Here is a 22,995-nt window from a genome sequence, read left to right as displayed (position 1 = left end):
GAGTTGGCAGCGTCTCCGGACATCTACATATCTCTATCTGTCATATACTGTCTGTATCTAGCAACGAGCCTGCGAAAGATCATCTCGCTCCTGAGGAGGCCGCCCTTTTCTTTCCGGCCTTCCAATTCTAGGTCCGCATATCTGTAAGCAACACAACACCAAAACCAGCCGGGATATCTCCATCACCGCGCGTCACATCACATCACACCGCGCCACCTCTCACCGGGCCCCTTCCCTCAATTAGCCGCGAGAATGGCCGCCGCGTCCGCCGCCGCGCTGTGGTCCGTCTTGCCGCCGTCCTTGCGCAGCTTCTCCTTCTCCCTGCGGCGCCGGTCCGCCTCCTTCTTGCGCTGCTGCCGGGTGTACGTCGCGTAGCGCAGCACCCCGAGCGTCAGTATGGCCATGAAGATGATGCCCAGCACAGACCGCCGGATCAGGATCCACCGCACGCCCTCAATCTCCGACTTGGAGTCGCTGCTGAGCAGAATGCTCATCTTGTACGTGATCTTTTGGATCTGTTTGTCGCAACTGTTAGCCTCTGAGGAATAGGGGAGGGGAGAAGGGTGTGGGGGAGCCAGAGGAGTGAGGCTTACCGCGCTGTCGACCGCCTTTTGCTCCTCGCGCACCGCCATCTTGCGGTCGTTGAACATGCCGCGCACATTGTCCGTCAGCGTCAGCAGCTCCTGGTTGAGCGACTGCGTCAAAATGTCCACTTCGTGCTGCAGGTGCGTCCTCTGCTGGCGCATCTGCTCGTCCTGCAGCCTCCTGTTGTTCTTGATCTCGGTGCCCAGCTCCGAGCAAGCTGCCGTGAAGAGATACGTCTCCTACGCGTTCGTGCCCCGTCAGTCAAATGATTCACTCACTCACACACTCACTCCGATCCTTTCTTCTTTTCATCCTGCACCCGGCGGGCGGCTGGCGCGCATGCGCCCCGGCGCCGGGTGAAGGGACGGCGAGAGGGATGGGATAGCAAAAGATTCAGGGTTGAAGACACTCACGTTCTCGACATCGCTCTTGCTCACGAGGCTCTTCTGCGCCACGTCGAGGTTCTGCGCCAGCAGCGTCCGGATCGCCTTCATGGCCGTCGTCGCCTGCTCCTGCGAGTAACCGCCCTCCTGGAGCTGCTTGACCAGCGAGTAGCTGTCGAAGTGGTGCACGTACGGTGGCGGCGACATGTGCGGGTGCTGCGGCGGCGTGTGCTCCGGCGCCTGCATCAGCAGCACCTCGTCGAGCGGGCCCGACGGCCGCGGGCCCTTTTCGTCGCCCTCTTTCCCCTTGGCCTGTTGCTGTTGCTGTTGCTGTTGCTGTTGTTGCTGCTGCGGTGGTCGGGCAGCGCCCTCCTCGGCGTCCGTCTTGCCCGCTTCGGTCGCGCTACTCTTGCTCGCCTCAGCGCCCGACTTTGCGCTGGCCGCTGTGCCGTCCCTGATCTCCAGCTCTGGCGCCACGGGAGCCTGCTGCTGCTGTTCACGGCCGCCTTTCGCCTCTGCTCCGTCCTCGCTCGCAGCGCCGGTCGCATTCGAGGTCGTCGTCGTTGTCACCGCCGCCGCCGCATCAGCCTCCTTCGCGGCCGGCTGTGCTGATTGTGGTTGCGACGGCGGAGGCGGCATCATGATGGCCTCCTGCTCCAGCTCCTGCCCGCCCTTTTGCTTCTGCTCCCAGGCGGCCGGCTCCACGCCCTTGCCGTGCCGCGGCGCGAACGAGCTCTTGGCCCTGCCGGCGCGCGCCGTCGCAGCCGCGGTCGCGGCGTCCCAGGTCCGCGGCCCCGTCGCCGACGAGTATGGCGACCGTGCAGCTGCCCGCAGCAGCTGCGGGTAGAGGAACAGGAGCGGTCTCGCGCCCGCCATCGTATGTACGCCGTTCGGTGTGCTTTGGTCGTGTCGTGTCGTCAGTCGCTGGCGCTATCGGGGTCGTCGCAAGCGCAGCACCTTCATGAAGCAGCCCGCCGAACAGACCTCCAGCAACAGAGCTCCGTTTTATCCGTCGCCGTTGCGCGTTGTTGCGGGTCACACCGTTCGTTCGTTCGGTCCGTCGCAAGAGCGTTTCGGGGCCACAAGAGAGTAAGAAGGAACTGTATCGGCGCAGGCCACAGGTCAGGCGGCCGATAAGTAGTGAAGGACACACGAAAGTGGGCTATCAAAGGATCGAAAGGAAAGATGCGGAAGGGGGCTCGCACACTGCCGTGGTGGTGAAAGCAAGAAACGTGGCGGAGACGAGGACAGGAGAGCTTTATTTCGTTACGTACTGGGTTCTCGCGACGCCGCCTCCCGAGGGTAGCGTCGGGTGTGAAATGCCCAGCTACAGGGCGGGCGCGTCCAATCGACGAGCTGCGATGTCGCAGCAGCCCGCGGGGCCTTGGAGGGGCCGGGCCCCTGCTGTAACGCCCGAAGCTCGCTGTCCCGCGGCGCGCGTGGATGCTAAAGGTGTGAGGTGGGCGTGGGGCAGGCCATTGACCGCCCCGGGGCGCTACCGACATTTTGCCGCGGACACGTCGCACTGAAGGTAACCTTGGTGCCCTGCAATGCACTACGACGGGCCCGCTCAAACGGCGCCGAATCTGCTGTCAATCTGCCGCTCGGCAGTTGGGCCCAGATTTATCACGGTCCATGTCGACAACGCCCGACGGCTCGTACAGGCCAAGCAGGTGCGGGCTTCATATACAGCCATACGTACCCAAGCCAAACAACAACAGCTGACGGCCCTCTACGAGTCACGACGGACAGCCTCCTCGCCTCTCTCACCTCCAACTCGCCCACGCCCACGCCCACGCACACGCACACGCACACACACGCAAGTCCAAGAAGGCCCTGTTCCAACGTCATTCTACGCTGCCTGTAGGGCATCCCGAGGCAGCTTGTTTCCGATCCCGCTGATAGAGTACACCGAATCCATGAATCCCGCGCTTTCCTGGTCCCCCCCTAAATAAACCTTGATCGTCCGTCCCGTGCGCAACGTCTGCAGCGCGTCACCCAAACCCACCCAAGCGTGCAAGGAGAACCCTCAAGATAGACCCCATGTGACAAACGCAATAAATCCGAGTAAACACCAATTCGACAAAAAGACATGATGGATTCGAGCCTCGTTTCCCGACGGCCCCCCGTTTTGTGCTTCGTTTTCCCAGATAGAATATCGTGACGAGAATAAAAGAGCGGCAATAAGCCCCAGCTGCTATCCCGGGGATCTCGACACGCCCGCGTTGAGATCCTCCTTCCCCTTCCCTCCGCCGAATCGCCGTGATATGTCGTGCAGCGTCGTCCGAGGGAGGCTGGGCTCTGTCAACCCGTTCCCTCCACCCAGGCCGGATATTAGAAAGTCGTACGAGGATGCCGTAAATGTGTTGCTGCGAAATTGTACCGTCTCAGTGCGAGGACATTATCTATAAGTGCTTGCTTCCTGCCAGGCCCCATCGCGCCCGACACTGTGCAAATCTAGGTCGCCGGCCGCGTCCGTGGTAGTCGTCATAATACACTTTTCGAGAAGGGAACCGTCGGGTCCGCACATGGTCCTCACGCGTCCGGCTCTCGAACCCCGAGGTGGGACCCTTGAGGCACCTGCTCCGACAGCGTCTTGGACCCTTGGTCTGTCGAGATGCCGTCGGCACTCACGTGCGTGCTCGGAGGGCTGCTGCTCTGCGGGCTGACGCCCTCGTTGGTCAAGGCCGGCGTGGCCGCGGCCGAGTCCGCGCCTGTTGCGTCGGCCTGGGATGCGTTGTCGGACTGCGTCAGGGCGGCATCGGCTTTGGCACCCTCGCCCCCCGGTCCGAGGCCAAGCATCTTCTCCAGAGCCTGGACCTGGCGAGACGGGTTGGCCTTCTTGATGCTGAAGAATTGCGGCCTGATAACCTCGACAAGCGCCTCACGCTCCGCACCCTCAAGTTGACACAGGAGTTTTTCTGCCACAGTTAGCCAGAGTCCTCTTCCTCGGCGCCCAAGGGGCTTTGGTCACTTACGAATAACGTAGTTGCCGTACTGGTCGCGCATAATCTGCCCCAACGGGCTTGTCCCGTCGCTGCCGACCGTCATGAACTGCTCTCGGATGCGCGTCCGCTGCTCCGCAGTCCCATACTGGATGCATGTCTCGACAACATTGGACGCAAACTTGTGCTTGGACAGCGTAAGCAGCTGGTTCATGACGAGCTCAACCATCTTCTTGCTGTCCTCGGGCTTGCCCTTCTCGATGACGTGCTGCGCCACGTAGTTGCCGAACTGATCCGTAATCAGCATGTGCGCAGACGCGTGCAGCTCAACCATAATCTCCGCCTTGTCCGCCTCTGTGCCGTGCTCCAACATCCGCTGGATGACCCGGCAGCCATAGGTGTGGGCGGCAAGGCTAGGCACCTGACCTCGGAGCGCGTTCATGATGAAATCGATGTATTGCCGCGGCAGGGTCTCGATGATCTTTTGAACGACGTGGTTGCCGTTCTGGTCTCGGATGACCCTCAAGATCTCGGGCTCGAGCTCCCGAGTCAGCTCGGCCTGCTGCTCGACCAGCACGTGCTCCATTGCCTTTTGGACCACTCGGCACGCATAGACTTGCACCGAAAGGTCGATGACTTTGCCCTTCATCTTCTCCGCTAGAACCTTCTTCTGAACTTGGTTACCGTGCTCGAAGAACTTCTGGACCACGTAGTTTCCGAACACGTCCTTCATCAGCTGGATGGCGTTGGGCTCGATCTCGCGGAAGACCTGCTCCTTCTCGTCGCTGTTGGCTGACTCCAGCTTCAGCTGGATAAACCTGGAGCCGTGCTGGTCGCCGCTGAACTCGACAACATGATGGTAGATGTCCTTGAGCTCGAACCGCTTGCTGGACTTGTTGCTGACGCGGAACTCGTCCAGCAGTGCGCTGCGCATGCCCTTGCCCGCGTCCTGCTCTCGGGAAGGTCTGACCGGGGGTAGACCCGAGCCCAGACCGTACGGCGCCGGCATCGTGGCAAGCCCATATCCAGCCATCAACGGATGGTGTCGGAAGGTCTGGCTATAGGGGTCGATGAAGCCCTGCTGGAACTGGGCGGGCGGTAGGTGGACGTAGGGCGCGTACGGGTTCGGAAAGTACTGGGGATGAAAGCCGGCGGGGAACTGCTGTGCCGGAGTGCGGCGCTCGAGCTCTGCGATTCTCGGGTCTCGAGAAGATCTGCTGGACCAAGCCTCTGGGCTCGGCTGGTACGACCGCGGGCTGTTGTTGGACTCGAGGCGATAGCTAGGGGCCGGAGAAATCCTGTCGACAGAGGGCCGCTTCGAGGACGACGCATAGTGAGCGGCGAGAGCGTCCGATGCGGTCGTGTCCAAACCGCCAAATCGAGTACTGGGGCCGTCGGCGGTCCATGGCTGCGAGCCAGGGTTCAGCTGGAATGCCTGCTGGCTCTGGGCATAGGACGAGGTGCCATTGGAGCTCTCCAGCGCCAGTCTCCGGCTGAACTGAGCCGAAACGTCCTCCTCGATCTGCTTGTTCATGTTGAACGCGCGCTGGTTCGCGCTCTGGGTGGAGTAGGACGTCGTGTGGTTCGACATCTGGCGCTGGGAGTGGATCGAGTTGCTCGGGGTGTGCCCGGGGCGATAGTGATCCTGGAAGACCGGAGAGCCTTGGGATTGTCGCGAGGAAGAGAGGATAGAAGCAAGGGAGGTAGCATAGATCTTGTGCTCATCAGGTCTGCCAAAGGTGCCGCGGCTCGTCACCGGATTATGCGCATCGAAGTAGCTGGAGCCGTTGGGCATGGCTCCATCTCGGGTTCGGCTAGGGGAGGTGCTGACGGAGCGGCCGGGTCGGTCGTTGTTGGAGTTCGTGCCCCATGGGTTCGGGGCAGCGCCGGGCCAGACATCTGCCTCGGAGTTGGCATTGAGGGCGCTGGAGCCGGCGGCTTGGTTCTCGACGGGTTCTGCACAGAGAGTCAGCTGGCCGCCGGGCGTGCCACGATGGGCATACGTCGAGGGGTCAGGGGCGATGGCGACGAACCTTGGCTGCTGATGAATCGCTCGCGGGCGCCCTGAAAGGAAGCGTTCCAGATGGCGCTGTTGGCGTAGAGGTTGGAGCCAGAGAAGCCGCCAGAGCCCATTGGCTGGTCACGCTTGTCGCCGGACCCGGGGGGCATGTTGAGGTTTGGAAAGCCCCTCGATCGCGTCTAGAAACGGGCAGAGCAATAATGGTCAGCGAGGGGCGGCGGAGGGGAGACGAAGAGAGAGAAGAATGCGAGGTGGTGAAGGACGAAACTGGGCGTCCCGAAGGGGTGGTAAGAAAACGAAGGTCGGACGATGCGGTTGCGTGTGGAGGTGAGTGGTGGTGTAGTGGTGTTTAGTGGTTGCGGTGGAGGTCTGGGCCCCCAGCTCGCCTGCTGGCAGTGGCTGCCGCTGGGCGCTGGCTGGCTGGCTGGCTGGAATGGGCTGGGCTGGGCTGGGCGGGACGGGAGGAAGGGAGTGGCACTGGCAGCGGCAGAGGCAGCGGCAGAGGCACTGAAACTGAGACTGAGACTGAGGTGCGCGCTGCGGTGGGCGGGCATCGCTGGGAGTGGAGGGGGGGGGAGGGCCAGAGTGCAGAGGGCAGAGGACAGAGGGCAGGGTCCGCCTGAGGTACCTGGTATCCGTCCGCTGGGGGTGCTCTGGGGCCCTGGTGCGGGCGCTGAATGGGCCCAGGCGGCTGCGTGCGCATGGGGGCGACGTGCGGCGGATGAGGTGGAAGACGGCGGGTGTGGTGGGTGTGCCGCAGCGGCTGCGGTGGGTGGGTGCCCTGGGCTGCCTGCCTGCAGTGGGTGGTGGCGGCCCTGGTGCTGGTGGGTGAGGGCTGGTGGGTCAAGGCCTCCCTAGTCTCGTGCGACGCCTTGAGACACGAGCCCCTCTGACGTCGTGACCCAATGCAGCGAGAAGAGCGAGCCGACGAGCGTGACGATGCCGATGCGCAGTCGGGCAGCGGGCGAGCGCGGTTCGATCCGGGAGCGAGGAAGAGTGTCGTAAGGAGCGAGCGCAAGAGGACGAGCAGGACAACGCAGCGGGGGAGGAGAAAGAAAACCTTGGCGTGGGCGAGACAGCAACGAGAAGAACGGGACTTACTTGAACAGCCATGGCAATAAATAGGGACCTGACGGGGCAGCGCGAGGGAGAGTTTTTCGACGCAGATGTCTGCTTAAGCGGTTGCGCGCGCGCCTCGGGGCCTAAAACTTTATGCTGCAGAGCAGGCAGACGCGGCCCATAAACTTCAGACTCCCTGTGAAACCAAAATGGCACGGCACGCGCCACTTGATGTCGAGCTTAAAAGTGTTTGCCGGCGGGCAGTGGGGTCTGGTCGGTCTGTTTCTTCTTGGTTGTCGGGGAGGAGAAGGATGAGGAGGAGATGCAGCAAAGTGTACTACTGTGCTGCGTCGTGCTCGACGGTACTGTACTGGTACGCACGCACGCACGTAGCACCACGCCTCTCAATGCTGTCTGTCTCTTCGCTGCGTCTCCGTCGGGAGTGGATGTCGTCGAGGGGGGCTCGACGGGGCGCTTCTCGTTGCGTTGTTCGTCCGACCCGGTGGAGCAGACTGGGCAGACAAGCACAGAACTGGCTTTGGTCCAGCGGCGGAAGCGAGCGAGCGAGCGAGCGAGGAGCCTGAGTCTGAGCCTGCGCACACACACACAAAGAGTCAGTTCCGTCGTAAGCATAAACGACACGACACGACCAACACCTCGTCGGCGGCGAGCGGCCAGCCACCCAACAGGGATCACAAGGAAATCGGCCGCCGTCGCCACGGCAGAGCCCAGGATTGCGGAGGCGGCCCAAGGACGGCCCTGGCCACGGTCCCACAGCCACGCCGCCTTGCGCTGGTAAGGCTGATGGCCCTAACAACCGAGGGGACGGCGCGCCAACAAGGGGGGGGGCGCGGCCGAGGGGGGAGGGTTGGTTCCAACCGTGAATGGTGAGTGGCACGGGGCAGATTCGACGCAGCCGCGCCTGGGCGAGGGCGTGAAGACGGGGGGGGGGAGGAAGGAGAAAAAAAAAGGTGGCCAGTTGGTGTTGGCTCGAAGTGCTACTCACCAGGATCTGAGGCAGTCAAAGCTCCCGACGCACACGGAAGCTATGGCACCTTTCGACGTAGGCGATTGCCGCGTTATCGAGGCAGAGTATCGGTGGTGGTGACAAGGAAGAGCGCAGGTGAAAGTCTCTGATGCAGATGCGAGAGGTCGTTGCGGTTCAAGGTGCTTGTTTGACTTTGGACGGACAAGTGGGCGGAACGGGGCGGTTTGTAGCGTAGTTGGACGACTGCGTATGGTGGATTGACCTCGAGCCGGTGCGATTAAGTACGTGAATTATCCGACGACATGTACAGCCTGGTCGTCTTCGATTGATTTTTTTTTTCTTTCCTTTTTTCTTGTGTGTGTTTTGCGGCGTGTGTTCCTTGCCTTGTCCTCGTCCTCGTGATTCCTCGACGGGCGCCGGATTGTACTTGTACTGTACTGGGATCTTTCTTGTATGTGACGTGACAGTGGTGGCCGTCGTGGCTGTCGAGCTCGGCGCAGAGTTAAACCGAGGGGCAGAAAAAGAAACAAATCGGTAGCAGCAGCAGCAACAAAAGACACATCTATGTCCACGAGTATGTGTGAAGGGGGGTCTCCGGAGAGAGAAGAGAAAGAGAAGGCGAGGCGCCGGGATGCGGTAGAAGTAGTAAACGGGGACAAGCACGAAGGGGGGGTGCAGCCGTCCTCCGAGGGGGGAGGGCCAACAAACAGCCAGCCAGGCGTACGATGCGCCGTTTCCCTTTGCTTGCACCGTCCTCCCCTCTGTTCGCCTTCGGGAATGTGCCTGGAGGAGCCGCTGTCGAAACGACAGGCCGGCGGACCAGGGGTAATGCGGTAATGCGCGTGAGGAATGACGCCCGAGACAAGTAGAAGAAGGGCCGCTGGGCCGCCCTCTCGCCTCTGGAAATCAAATAAAGCCCACAGGAAGGGAGGCCAAGGGAGAGAGGGAGTGAGCAAGAGAGAGAGAGAGATGAGAGCGCTAGCACCGGCCGCCGATGTCGCCGCCAGGCATACGGATGGATTACTATGGCCAGAGCGAGGCGAAGAAAAAATAGGTAATCTGAAGATGGAGGGAGAAAAGGAAAGGGAAAAGAGGTGAAGTTGGCGAGCGTTGGAATGGCAGGACAAGCAAGGCGCAGAGGAGGACGAGACGGACGACTCGATTCTTTTTGACGGTCGCGCCGCTGCATCACCTATTTAACAGGAGCCCCGGCAGGAGCGAGATGCGCTCGTGTGAGCTTGGACGCTGCCCGCGCCCGTCCAGTGACTTGACGGTGACAGGTTTTTGCCCCTTCCACGGCCGCTCGAATGCAGCGGCACACACCTGTCCTGCGATGCATCGCCTGGCATGCTGGCGTGCGCGCGCGCGCTTGCTTGCCTGCTTGCGTCCTTGGCTGCTTTCCTGCCTCTGCTGCTCTGCGCTGCTTGCTCAATCGCCCGCCGTCTGTCCGCCGTCGCACAGAACAGCGCAAGGGTGCCACGAGGGGGCAGTTGGACGACGAGGGCCAGGCAAGGGAGCCGACGCCCGTTCGTCAACCACGACGCTACTGAGCTGCGGCTCACGGGATGGATGGGGACCGCACGGGAGGCGATGGGATGGGATGGGATGGGGGCTCCCGCCCGTTGGAGTAGGAACGGAGGGCGGCCGAGGAAGAGGCGATTGTCGTCTTGCATGGCCCCCAGAGACACCCGTCGACCCCCCTCGAGGCCATCGCCTCCCGAATCGGCCACCCATCCGCAACCCGTCCCATCATCGCGTCGAGGCATCGCACACGACCATGCCATGGGCCAGATCCAACACGGCGGTACAGCCAGAACTCCAAAGGGTGCAGAGCGGCAAATCTCGCCTTGGCGCGCGCACCCCGTGCGACCAGGCACCCGCACGACTCACGGCTCACCGGTGCTGCTCGGCGCCAAAGCCCAAGTCAAACACACAAGTGCTTCGTGCGAGCACCCTTCCTACTTGTACGTAAGGACGTACGTACTTCGTACATGGTCGTGTGCGCGCTCGCCTCGCTACAACGATGGCGACGGACCGAATGGCGGCATCCGAGGAACGGAGGCCACAACGCATCTCGGCAGCCCCCTCGACTGGATTGCCCGCCCGTGGCCTCGTCGCTTCCTTCGTCGCTGGGGCGCGTCGTCGTCGTCGAGACAGAAACGCACCGGGGCCGTGGGTCGCGGACCCCAAGGGGGCAGAATTCCAGCGCCGTCGCCCCAATCTCCCCTCTGCACACCCGCTCGCTCGCCCGCCCTTGGGCGCCAGACCCAATGTAGAGAGAGAGTCCAAGAGACGCCGTTGACTCCATGGCCCTGAGTCGAGTCGACCCTGCAGAAGCGCGCAGGCAGGGGCCGCCTCCCACCAGCCTGGGACGACGTGCCCACCGACCATCAGGGCATTTCCATGTACATTTGCGTACGTCGTACGTACGGCCGTCGAGCCCTCGAATCGCCCGGCCGGCACAACGTACGAGTAAACGTAAATTTGTCAAGACGGAGCCGCCCCCAGCCCGAATTGGCGTCACCTGGCGTCGAGCCCGGCCCCCAGCCCAGGCGGCTCGCCATCCGTCAAACGTCCTCGTCCCCCAGCATGCCGTTGGCAGACTACACAGAGTCACCCAATGGCAACCGCACCGTACCTACGAGCGCCGCGAAGCCTTCGCAGGGGTGCTCCTTCGCAGGGCCAGATGGCATGGCACGCGTGCGACCTCGCCCGCGTCCACACAACGTCCTCTTTCTTCGCCTGTCTCACTCTCCACCTCCTTCCCCACGTTACGCTGTAAGAGACAAGCGAAGGGCGGCCCATCGCGTCCTCTCGCCCTGGCCCGTCTCTCGGTGCATTTATCTGTCGCCGTTCCCTCGCCCTCGCGAGCTCCCGTGCAATGACCAGGTCCACTCCGTCCTCGATAGTCGACGATACACCTCCTTGTGTAGTCGTTCCCTTCCGCGTCCCTCCTGCTTGTGTATCACCGTTTGCCACGGTTCTGCGAGTCGGCTGCCAGAGCCAGTGAGTCTACAGCACCATGTTGATGCTCTCGGTCAACCTCTGTGGAACCATGGGACTCTGCCCGAGCCTTTAACGGCTCAGGCTAAGGGTGTGCTTGAGCCCAATGTTCCGTCTCTGGAAGCGAGTTGGTCTCCAAGCCCACGCCGAGCCCACAACCACCCGACGGGACGGTCCCCCAGCGCAACATCCCGCGCCTGGGGATCCCGCATGTCTGGGCTGTTCCTGACAGGCCGAGTTGCAGGCTGGGCCATCCGCTCCGAGGAACGCAGCTCGGAGACCCTTGTCCTAGCAATGAGCGTGTGCCGTGTCGAGGTGAGTGCCGGTTTGGAATGCAACAAGGGCATTCTGTATTTGCCCGCGCTTGCGGTAGACATTTCGACAAGACACATCTCACATCCCACACCCATGCCCATCCGTGATACTCACAGTCACACTTTGCACCCAGCAATAAGTGGTCAGGCAGAGTTTGGCAGTGTGCTCGTCGGTGAGTTGGCGACATTGTGCTCCCACTCGCACGGCTGGCCAAGTCTTCGATCCCATCCGACTCACGAGACCTCCGCGTAGCTTGCTGTCCTGCTGCAGGCGAATTATCAACGTGGCCATGCACGGACGCATAGCACGCAGCGGGTGTCATCGTGCAGAAGCCTCGTTCTGTACCCAACACGGGGCCACCTTCGTGGAAGTATACTAGAGGATCAGGTGAATGTTCGTACGATGGCACGTTGCGTCAGTGGCAGGAGAACCCGGTTGCTATGCCCCGGATGTCCCGGTAGACTATCGCCGTGTCGCCGTGTCGCCGTGTTCGATGAGGCTAGCCAACCGTCGGGCTTCCAGGTTGCGTCGCCATCCTGATCAGCCGGCCTGACGTCTCGCAATGTCAACGTGGTGACATACAACAAGGCAGACCGCTTTTGGGAAATCGGCCACGGGAAGGTTCGTATGCCTCGCCTGGGCAATTCGCCGCCTGTGCCACGAGCGGGGACATGGCAAGCCGTGGAGTAACAATTGCCACTGCAATTCACGACGAGTGCCTTGCGCGTCTGCCATCGGGCGACTCGTGACATGGTAATGCTGCGAGATGCTCGCAACTGCAGAGAGGCCCGAGACAGGCCGGTTGACCGATGTGCTCTTGCAGGACGAAGGGCTTTGGCCAGGGGCGGAGCCGTCGCGGTTGCGACTCTGGTGTGGGGTGTTCGTGTTGCAGCGCATGTGACCGCAAATTCGGTTGTGGCCGAGTGCTTGCTGGGTCGAACTGGATGTGACTCTGTCATGGTGGTGTGATCGATGTGGACGTGGGTTGCGTTTCGGTGGCCCCGGCTCGACGCCGAGAGGCGGCACCCAGGGGCCCTATGATGTTGAACTAGAAATAAATAGGGGCCGTCCGCTGGCGGCTCGTGACGCGATATGGCGTCGGCCGCGGGACAAGGGAGACTCCCATGGAGGGCTTTGAAGGAGGTCGACGCGCTGTTGGCGGGAGTTGGTGCGAAGATGATGAAGCCATGGAGTCACTTCCGGGTAGGCAACATCGGTTGCCATTGCGATCTGACCGCCCGTGGCACCTGCCAATGATGCACGACCTCGCAACTAACCGATGTACGTACCGGCTACCACCATCGAGCCAGATACTGTACCGAATGCTTGTGTATACCTTGAGTACTCGAGCGCTGACTACCTACGTACGGCAACTTTATAAGGTAGGCGCCGAGATGGATTTCGTCGCAGAACTGCACCATCGGCGTGGGCGGTCATGACGATCAGGTGGGGTTGGGCAATTTGGTTCGCACGTCACTGACACCACGACACGGACTGGCCGGGCGCTCCTACGAGGCCTTGGACAGCGAGCACGCCTTGTCAAGGACTTGCTCGCGCCTGTTGACCATATGTAAGTACTGCAATGGCCAGGAGAATGGAGGTTCAGGTCTGCAGAGTCAGCGGGCGCCAACTCGGCGAATACCACGCTGCCTGCTCGCACGCTTGGACAAGGCGATACGGGCGGGGGAAAGCCAGTTTTATAACCGACCCGTTATTGAGACCAGGCCCGAGCCGTGAGAACCCAAAGTCAAGCGCAAGACTCGTGGATGGACGTTTCATGGACGTTGCCGCTCGCAAATCCGCCATGCTTTTCCCGACGTTCTTCATGCAACGGGCCAAGCCCGCCGCCATGCCTGCCAGGTGGACGCGCAGCCAGACAGGGCCATCCAGGGTGGGCAGATGTGCGTTTTAGTGGCCCCCCACTCCTCCGCAGAGGCCCGAGTGCCCTCTAGCCAGGGGCACAGCGACACTGATAGGGCCGTGGCTTGCTGGAGCTCTGTTAGCGCCCGCGCCCGGCGGGTCGTGATTGGCCCCCTGCCGTCGAAACGCCTGCGCCGCGGCCAATGGGCGCCTGGCAGCGGCCCCTGCACCGCCCCGTTCGCAGGCGGGCTGGTGCTCATTTCATTTCCCAGGGCAGGGCAGGCCACCGTCCATCGCCTCTTCCACCGCCGCCTCCTCTCTCCTGGCCTGGCTCCATTTGCTTTGCTTTTCTTGCCCTGCCTGTTGTTTGTTGCCGTTTTCTCCTCCATCAACACCATCGCCAGGCCGTTGCTGTTGCTTGGTTCGCCAACCTCGAGGACGCGTCGCTGCATCCTCTCGTCATTCATTCATTTGTTGCTCCTCCCCACGCCGCTCTCTACGACTATACTCGGGCCCCGCCCATCCGACTCACTCCCTTACCCAGGATCGTCCGGCTTCATTCCTTCAGCCGGCATCCGTCCAGTCCTTCCCCGTCGCACCGCCTAGGTCGCAGACACAATCCATTGTCAAGGAGGCTCGCCGCTTGCCATTGTTATGCGTGCGTAACAATCCCGAGCCAGCTTTTGATAGTATTGCGCGCGGTGTGAGTCTACCCTCCTCGCTCTCCTTGCCTCCTGTACGCACCCTTCAGGTCACTGGTATGCCAAACGCGCATAAACGCATATTGCATTGCACCCAGCTTTCCCTCAACACTGGCGAGGCACAACAGCGCGCACAATAGCTCACCCCACCTCGTGGGACTGAGACGAGGTGCACAATAGTCGGCCTGCCTGTGAATGACATGTTCGACAATGCGTGACAGCTGCCCGCTTGCAAGCACCGCTAACGAGACCATTGACGACGGTAGACACCGACCGGTTCCCTTCATTTATTATCGACTACGACGCCGCCGCTCCCTTCGCTCCTTACATCGTGACCAGACATGGCTCCCACCAATTTTCTGCGTCACTCCCTACTGAGCCCCTCCGCTGAGGGTGACTCCATTCTCTCTCGCCGCGCCGACACGGTTGCAAAGCCCTGGAAGCCTCACGTCCTGCCCGGGTCCGACCGCCTCTTCGTCCCTTCGTTTCGCGAGATCACTCGCCGCTCCGATGGCGATGATGGCCCCGACAACATGATCAACCTCCTGCTCATCATCCTCGGCCTCGTCTTTCTGGCCCTCATCCTCGCTTCTCTTCTCTTCCTTTTCCAGCGCCGCCGCCGCATCATGCGCCAGCGCATGCAGAACCTGGCCGCTCAGAACGAGACCAAGCAGACGTCGAACCACCGCGGGTTGACGATCGAAACGTCCCACAACGGACGCTCGAGCATCCTCTATATCGGCCGCGACGGCCAGCCAATGCTGCAGAACCCCAACTCTCCGCCGCACTCTCCTGACAACGTGCCCGAGATCCACATCACCTTCCCCGATGAGCAGGACGACCAGGGCCGCTCCAGGACAGGTCGCGTGCTTGTCGTCCGTGTTGGCGACAACGCCACGGTTGGTCTTGAGCCGATGCACGAGGAGCAGTTGCCAGCGTACGAAAAGGAGGCCAAGGGCCAGTTCCAGTCCATCGACATGGACCAGATCGGAGGGCTGAAAGAGAAGGACCGCAGCCTTTTCCAATGAGACGACCATTCTCGCATTTTCAGCCATTACGTTCTCGACATGCCGATGTCACGTTTTCGCATCGCCGACGGCAGGACGGGGCGTCCAACGGCAGGCTCTACCTTGGTTACCCCGTATCCAGGGCAATGAGCATTCTGCCGACGGCTGCCAATGTCTATTCCTTCGGTCTCGGTTTCAGCCTGTCCCAGCGTGTAGTTTGGAACTTCCGCTCTCTTATTTTCTCATTTTCTCAGACTTGGATGAACGACAACAACAGCCAAAAAAACTTCGCAAGCAAATCATGCGTATCCGACATGTTACCGTCCGATTACTGCGCACTGCCACGACAAAGTGCGAGTCTGGTGCCATCTCCCACCGCGTGCGAGGGGCGTTCTGGCGATTACATGGGGCCGTGGCATGGTAGAGGCTGCTCAGGCGGCGACTCGAGGCGGCCAGGACAGTGGCACAGGATGCCAGACGACAAGTACATACGCAGGCCCCGCCGCCGCAACCAGGACGGGACCGCGCCGCGGACTGCCCCCTGTGTGGTATAGTTGTATATTCGATAGTGTATAATTATACGAGGAAACTCTTGCCCACGGACCTTGTACTGGAATATCCGTTTCTTGAGTCGTGACGTATGTCTTGAAACCTCCATAACGTTAGTATGCCTGGTCGTGCAGCAAACTGCCCGGCGTCGGCCGAGGTTGCATCGCTTCACTGCACCATGCGTCCTACGGCCTTCTTCGACACGTTCATTCTCCCTGGTTGTAACATCATACACGGAGTTGACGCCAGCGAGCCATCTCCCAACATTGCTTGTTTGCTCGTAACACAACAATAAGGCAAGCAGCCTCAGTAGCACAGAAGCACACATACGTTTCGCCTAAAGAGGGCCCAGAGTTTCCGCAAAACGCTCCATAGCGACGTGTATTCGCCCCTGTGTCGTGCCTTCGAGTTGCTACGTACAAAAAAAAAGGACAAGCGACTCCAACCCATGTGCGCCACGCGTTGCTTTTAGCTTGATGTTTGACATCCACAAAATGCTCGTCTCGCGGGGGCAGTCGCGCCCCGTCGTACATGATATACATGGTCAATCGTTCCCTCATACAAATAAATACTCTGCCCCCTCGAGCTAGCCATACCCTTGATGGCCGTAGCTCGGGGGCCCTTGCTGGCCGTTCATGTACTGGCCTCCGTATCCGTCCATGAACACGCCCTGCGGCGCCATCATGAAGGCTGCGCCAGGCACCCCCTGTGCCTGCTGATACATGGCTGGATCGATGCCGCCGTTCATGGGCATCATGGACAGCCCGTTCGGTGGTGCCATCGGATGGCCGTTCGGAAGGGTGTCGGTTACAGACCCCATGCCTACCATGCTAGTATCGGTGTCCGGGCCGCACATCTCCGACGGGTCCATCGAAGCGCTTCGCGCCTGAGCGAGAAGTATGGGAATGCCAGGTGTCCCAGGCTCAATGACAAATCCTCCAGAGGGTGAGTTTGAGCTGTTGGACGATCCGCCGTTGTGCGGCTGTGATGATCGAAGCCACCTGTCAGAGCCCTGCGTGTCCGTTGCCACGTTTGTCGGAAGGTCGTCCAGGGTGCCTGCAGCGACGCTTTCGAGAAGGAAGTCTGGACCAGGGAGACGTCCGTCGCCATTTGCTCGCAACTGAAACGTCCTGTCCGGTGACAGTCCATCGCTGACCTTCTTGGTTTTGTCATAGTGCTCGACGAGGGCCTTGTTGTGTTCATACTGGAGTCGAGGTCAGCACCGCGGTTTGTGGGTATTGAGAGAGGGCTTGGCTTATGGAAAGGATCTTACCGCCTGCTGAGCTATCGTCAAGATATCTCGCCAAGGCTCGGTCATACGCTGTACCGCCTTGATGAGGAAGCGTATGTGCGCCTCGTCGACATCACCCATCCTCCACAACGGCGCAGTTGTCTCTCGGGTGATATCGCGGTAGAGTTGATGCTGCAGGGCTATCAGAAGCACGCGCACGCAACTCGTCCCTATTTGGATTGTAGAGCAGTCACCCGCCAGCTCGAGCCTGCCCGTATCTCTCATCTGGTCCACCTCGTTCTGGATAGCGTCGCAGAACCGGCCAAAGGACATGGAGTGCGCCACAGCCTGCTTCTGGGAGCGGGCGATGAACTCTGGCGGAAGCTTGCGCAGAATTTCGACCGGGATCTTCTCCTTCTGACCTGGCAGGAAATATCGGTACAAGTCGATGTGGCTTCCGGCAAGGTGGCAGTGGAGAAAGACGTAACCTGGGCGTTCTTCCATAGCCATGTAGCGTGAGATGCTCTGATCACTGAGCAGAATATCGGTAGGCAGGGACGCGTGGAAGCGTGTAAGTTCGTTTTGCAGCCCGTTGATATCAGCCATGATCTTGGACGCATCAATATGTGAAAAGTTTGCGCCTGATGCAGAGCAGAGCCTCTTGGTGGTTCTGCTCGCCGTTAGCTTCTCGTACCAAATCTCGGATCCCCTTGGTCACTTACACCTGGATCCGATGCCGCAGGTCGATGAGGCGAATTTGGAACGCATGCATGTTGATAGTTCTGGGCGGTCGGCTTGGCTTGTCGTAGAGCTTCTCCGCCACCACCGGTCGGTTCTCCCTGAATGCCGTCTCGTCGCAGGGCAGAGGTATTTTCATGATGTCTGCCCGACAAGAGATGTACTCCTCGTATCCTCCAGCAAGTAGGCGATCCACGTGGAAGAAATGCCAGCCTATCCGTCGAAGGCACTCCTGCTGAATGAATGTTCGGCCAGGCGGTACGACGTCCCAGTTGATGCGCAAACCCAGCATTAGTCGGGTCGCTATCCCGAAACATTGCCAGACCTTGGCAAATGAGCCTTGAACGCAATTGAAGGTGATGTTGAGAGCAAATATGATGAGCGACTCGTCGGAGAACTTGTGAACGTTATGGAAAAGGTACAACTCGACGTGGTTGCTGCATTTGAGGCCGAATTCGCGGCCACTCTCGGTCGGGTTCACAAAGAAGCTCGCAAGAGCACATATCGAAGCCGCCTGAGCTGGATCGAGCGTTCCTGCCTAAAGACGAGTCAGCAGAAGCAAGACAACATTCGCGGGCAGCCAACCTCGATTTCCCGGTACAGCGTCTTGGGGTGGAAATACCCCTGGCAGGGAAGCCAATACAGGTTGTGCATGAAAGCATCCACATGGCGGAGTATCAGGTTCTTGCGGGCTAACAGGTCCCTAGACAAGCGCAGAGTCAGCGAAAGCGTATCGCAAATGGCGGTACCGTGACGACATACTCTGCGTTCAAAGGAGACTGTTCCACGAGGAGGTTGAATGCGCCGGCTGAATTGCCCGTGCTAGGTAGTGGACTGGCTGTGTCGTCTGGCGACTTGCTGGGCGCAGAAGAGTGGACTTCGGACGACTTTGGTGCATTTTGAAAGCGGACGTTGGTGAACCTCCTCTTGGCTGGAGTGTACTCGCAGTTGAGGTTGCTGGCCTCGCACCTCTTGCAACGAGGCAGGTCACCCGAGCATTTGGTCTTGTGAGAGTGACATTGGCTACAGGCTCGCTGGGCCCTTTTCCTTAATGTGCCGGCCTCCGTGTGGCTATGCGAAGGTGTAGTTCTAGAGACTGCTGGCCGGGTCAGACGTGCCCTGTGGACATTAAATGGGATTCATAGTGGTCTCACCAGCGGCTTCCTCGTCCTCGTCGATAGTGAAGCTGCAGGCCAATTCAAGTCTCGCACAATTTGTGCATGGCCCGTTGCCTGGGTTGCCGGAACATTTGACCTGAGGACAGATTGTCAAGCATCAGCATACGGACCATGGGTACTTGGATGCGGCGTGGACGGTGACGACAGCCGCGGCAGCACTGTGGGCCGGGCTGTCAAAGGCGCATGCCCGTGTCACAGACAAAACTTTGAACCGACAACCCGGCGCCTCAGACATGGATTGAGTAAGTCTAGCGAGAGCGGGTTGCACGAGAACGGGGTCGGGCGGGCCGGCAGACAAGACCTCACCTTTCGCAGCCGGCATGTGCGACAGCAGTCGGCTAGGACGGGAGCCGCGCGGCGGCGCTTGGGGGGAGGCGAGGCGGAGGGCGAGGCCGACGCATTCGAACTTGCGTTGGCCGGTGCGAGAAGCGGTAGCCCATCAGCGTCGCGGGCTGCCGGCGGATCCATGTACGGAGAAGGCGAATGCGAGACACCGACCTGAGGTGAAGCGGAAGAGATGCATGAGGAAGGGTCCAGAAGTGGCGGCAGCGGCCGAGACGTTGTGAGCAGGAGGCCAAGAGGTTGCGTCGCGGGACAGCTGCAGCAGCGACGGCAGCCGGGTCGCGACTCGGTGGGCGGACAAGAGGACGACGACGATGGCTAGATATGAGCTGGAGCCGGGAGCCGGAGCCGGGGGGAGAGGGAGAGGAGAAGGGACAGGATATGGCCGGGGCGAGTGAGGAAAGGGAAGGATGGATGGATGGATGGACGGATGGAATCAAGCCAGCAAAGGTAGCGCAGCCTATGGGCGGCCTGCCGATGGGGCCCAGGCCGGCTCTCGCCCGACGGTGCCGAAGCTGTCTGGTGGGAGGAGGTGAGGGTGAGCCGGACGAGGGTCGAGCGCCCGGGCAGGCTAGGACGGGAAGGATGGTGTGGCTGAGGCTTGTTCGGCAGCGAGGGCGGCGCAAGGCAGCACGGGCGTGGAGGGCGTGAGTGTGGAGGTGGGTGCAGGTGAGCGCGCCTCTCTGATGAGTCTGAGGTGGTGAGGACGAGGGTGAGGGTGAGGGTGAGGGCGAGTGAGCGTGGCGACTGACGGCAGCAGCATGGAGCAGATAACGAACAAACTAATGGAACGTCAGAACCTGAAGCGTGGGGACCGGGGCGCCGTGCAAAACCCGGGCGGTCCAGCCCACCCGCGTGGCCGACGAGGGTTGGGGGTGAGACGGCACCTGCGGCGGTTGATGCCAGGCCAAAGTCCGCATGTCCGATCATGGTGGAGCTCGCCGCCGCCAGTTCTAGCCTGCTTCTGCTCGCCTTCGCCCGCGATATGCATCAGGGCCGTGGCATGGCTGCCCGTCGTCGTTCGGCAGCAACGCGGCCCTTTGTCCGTTGGCTGCGCCAGATATCAGATTCTAGTATGCTTATGTGTGCTCGGCCGAGCCGGTCACCCACGCCCGCAAACGTTGGTCGCACGCTTCGATGTCGTGCGTGTCCTGGCCGACGGGGGACTTCCATCCTGGAATGGGGGACCACTCATCCACAGTCTGCGTCGTGTCGCCGCCGCCATGTGGGCGACAAATGCCGGCCGAGGGCAGCACACGCGACCCGGTGGCCGAGCCGGCGCGCCCCAAGCGCCCAAACCGTCCCTTTTTGTTGGTGGCACGTCAGACGTCTCCATCGCGCTGTCGGCGACGTCCAAAGCCCGACCGCCAATGCCACTTTTTGCCGCAGGCTTCGGCGACGCCACAGCGGACGAGACCCGACCACGCATGAGCCTCCCCCGGCGGACATGGCCCGGGGGGTTCGTCAGCCTAAAATGCTGTTGGTGTGCGTCTGCCCTGCCATCAAAATTCAAGACTGCATCGCCAAGTCGTCCGCCAAGTGGTGACGTATTGTATTCCGTCCATGCTTGCACATGCACTGGTCGTGGCCCGTGTCATCGACCTCAACACCCGCGAAGGCCTCGTGCGTTCGTCGTGGTCAATGCTCAAGACCAAGCTGTCGGATCCAGCGGGACGCCAACTGATGCTCGCCTTGTCCTCTCCTGGCTGCTCCGCCCCGTCTTGAGGGGACCCCTTTTCCTCCCACCCCCGAGCTCCGGCACAGATCCATGGACTATGGGACGGAACGCACCAGGAGGGTCCCGCGGGCTTCGGGCCAACACCTGTAGTGATTATTCATGCAGGGCATCCCGCTAACAGCACATTGACCGACTCGACCTGGGGTATCGTTGGCAGGGCCGCGCTCGCATTGGGCCTCAACATGGCGAGCTGGACCAGCAGTCCTGGTCGGTATTGGAGTGGCGCCTTCGGCAGTCGCTCGTCTTGCTCGGGCTGAGGCTGCAGTTGGTCGCGTCTGGCGACGGCGGCCCCGAATTCGCATGGGCAGCCAGCGATGAGGTTTTTGCCAAGGGCCCATCTCGTCTGCGCCTCAGAAAAATGTCTGCGGGTAGTCGGCGGGGCAGATGACCGCCGAGAACGCTTCACAGGGTCGATGGCAAGACCAAAGAGGTCAAACTCGCGTGGTACAATTGCCCTGCGTAGTTCGAGCGGTTGCGCCAACTGGTTCCGCCTCAGCTCGCTTCGGATGCATGACAGACAGACCGCGGGTGCCCTGGAGCCTCACCGTGTCGCGCCATGGCGGGTGTCGCTCTGGGTCCTCTGTGCCCAGCACCCCCTAAGGTTTGCCAGGACGGCCGAGGCCGTTCGTCGATGGCCTGTCACTGGATGCTACGAATTGCCCGTTTGGTGCTGGCAGCCCCGAGAGCCGGAGCGACCGGGGAAGCTGGCGTCTGGTTGGCCCTGATGGAACCTTTGCTCGGCGGGCGGCTGCATCAAGCCACGGACCCGGCCAGCTTGCCAGCCCGGGGCATCGCATCGCACCACGGCCCAGGAACTGCACGTGTCGCACTACGACCGAACCCAGTCGTCACCGGCCGTCGCACCCTGTCCGTCGGTGCGGTGCATAGGCTGGATGATGGAACGGATGGAAACGAGAGGGGCCGACTTGTGCATGCATACGACCGTTCGGAGTCGACGAACACACGATTCTTCTGGCTGGCTGGCAGCGTGCTTGCCGCGTGACTCGACGACTCTGGCAACTTTGACGTTGATCGGTTCGAACCGCCGTTCTGACAGGTCGCATCTGTCTCGCTTCTTTCGCTCGTCAGGTCTCAGCGATTCTCGGTGTTCGTCCTGTCAAGAAAGTCGCGAAGGGGCCTGGGCCAACGTCGGCGAATCGACAGCGCGTGACGGCGGAAGAAGCCGCTCCTGGCAAAACGACTCGTCTCTAATAACCTCGCGCGGCGTCCAGAAGCGGCATATATGTATGTAACATTGCAAACCACCTTCCTTCTTGATGAAGGGGACAATAGGGAAGCGTTTCTATTCTGCGGATCTAGTGTAGTAAAGTCCATCGTCCAAGTTCGGTCTGGCTGGCGAGAAGGCGCGACCCAGTAGGAGGCGTACAGTACCTCGTACAGTACGAAGTACTGACACGCAGCGTCGCTCCTTCCCGCCAGCTCCGCCCGCCAAGCTTCCGCGAAGCTTCTGGACTCGAGTCTTTTGGTGTGACTCAATCTACGGCACTGGGCAATTCTTGGCAAATGTTCTTTATCACTTTTGCCTTTTGTCTGGGGTTAAGTCTTTCCCTTCGTCACTGGGCTACAGCATGTCCTGGAAACACACCTTCAACGCCATGCACAGGGTGGGAAGCGCGAGCCGTTGGTCCCATCGCAGTCACACGCGCTCGAAGCCTCCCGAGGCCCGAAAGAGCTCTGCTAAACCAGCGATCATCACCTCTGGCGGCAGATTTTGCTGACAGTGTCATAACTCGACGGGAGAGGCCTGCAGCGTTTGCTCAATCTGGGTGTTCAGCGCCCGGCGTGGTCTTGTCAGGCGTTGTGATCTCGTCATCGTCAGCCATCGTACGGAGCGTGAAGACACTCCGAAACAAGACTGCCAAGCAGGCAATTCCTTGCATTGTCCGGACGTGCGAAGAAGCAGACACCCTGTGTCTCTGTACGCCTAGTTCAACGCAACGTCAGTCGACGTACCTGGTGCCTCACCGCGAGCGAGGTAACCATCCACCGCAAAGCTCCTCAAGCCGAATGCCTTCCTCACCTGGCTGGCACTCTGAGCCACAACCTTGGAAAAACAAAACACAAAAACGGGAGTGACCCAAGGCTCCGGTGCAGAGAGCAAACCACTCGTCGCCGTCTTTGACTCGGCACCTGCGATGGCTGTGGCTTGCGATGGCTTCGCGCCGGCGCCGAGACAACCCTGGAGCTAGCCCCTCTCTTCCATCATCATCACAGGGCGTGCTCAGGAAAAAAAGACGTGAAAGCATAATGCCCTTTTCTCGAAGCGATGTTGCCATGACTTGAGTTAACATACGAAACAGGACCCTACCAGAGGGCTTTTCCTGCTTGTTAT

The 22,995-nt window shown here is 60.8% G+C and overlaps 4 protein-coding genes across 4 annotated transcripts; 1 reads left to right on the top strand and 3 right to left on the bottom strand.

The window, feature by feature from the left end:
- Nucleotides 1-236: 236 nt before the first annotated feature.
- On the bottom strand, nucleotides 237-1,844 carry PLICBS_003094 (uncharacterized protein; the record flags this gene model as incomplete). Its single annotated transcript, XM_065600149.1, has 3 exons — nucleotides 237-515; nucleotides 594-824; nucleotides 999-1,844. The coding sequence occupies 3 exons, from the start codon at nucleotides 1,842-1,844 to the stop codon at nucleotides 237-239; spliced, it is 1,356 nt and encodes a 451-aa protein (XP_065456221.1).
- Nucleotides 1,845-3,503: 1,659 nt separating this feature from the next.
- On the bottom strand, nucleotides 3,504-6,082 carry PLICBS_003093 (mRNA binding protein puf3; the record flags this gene model as incomplete). Its single annotated transcript, XM_018322824.2, has 3 exons — nucleotides 3,504-3,889; nucleotides 3,947-5,869; nucleotides 5,947-6,082. 3 exons carry the CDS (start codon nucleotides 6,080-6,082, stop codon nucleotides 3,504-3,506), a joined length of 2,445 nt encoding a protein of 814 aa, XP_018178054.2.
- An 8,118-nt stretch (nucleotides 6,083-14,200) lies between these two features.
- On the top strand, nucleotides 14,201-14,887 carry PLICBS_003092 (uncharacterized protein; the record flags this gene model as incomplete). Its single annotated transcript, XM_018322820.2, has 1 exon — nucleotides 14,201-14,887. The coding sequence occupies one exon, from the start codon at nucleotides 14,201-14,203 to the stop codon at nucleotides 14,885-14,887; it is 687 nt and encodes a 228-aa protein (XP_018178050.1).
- Nucleotides 14,888-16,001: 1,114 nt separating this feature from the next.
- On the bottom strand, nucleotides 16,002-18,797 carry PLICBS_003091 (uncharacterized protein; the record flags this gene model as incomplete). The annotated part of the gene is made up of 6 exons (XM_065600148.1): nucleotides 16,002-16,619; nucleotides 16,689-17,316; nucleotides 17,369-17,922; nucleotides 17,970-18,087; nucleotides 18,147-18,353; nucleotides 18,673-18,797. 6 exons carry the CDS (start codon nucleotides 18,795-18,797, stop codon nucleotides 16,002-16,004), a joined length of 2,250 nt encoding a protein of 749 aa, XP_065456220.1.
- Nucleotides 18,798-22,995: the final 4,198 nt, after the last annotated feature.

Source organism: Purpureocillium lilacinum, assembly GCF_023168085.1.
Source record: "Purpureocillium lilacinum CBS 284.36 DNA, scaffold_2, whole genome shotgun sequence".
NCBI lineage: Eukaryota > Fungi > Ascomycota > Sordariomycetes > Hypocreales > Ophiocordycipitaceae > Purpureocillium > Purpureocillium lilacinum.
The sequence above is the reverse complement of the archived record's forward strand: the minus strand, read 5'-3'. Positions and strand labels throughout refer to the sequence as shown.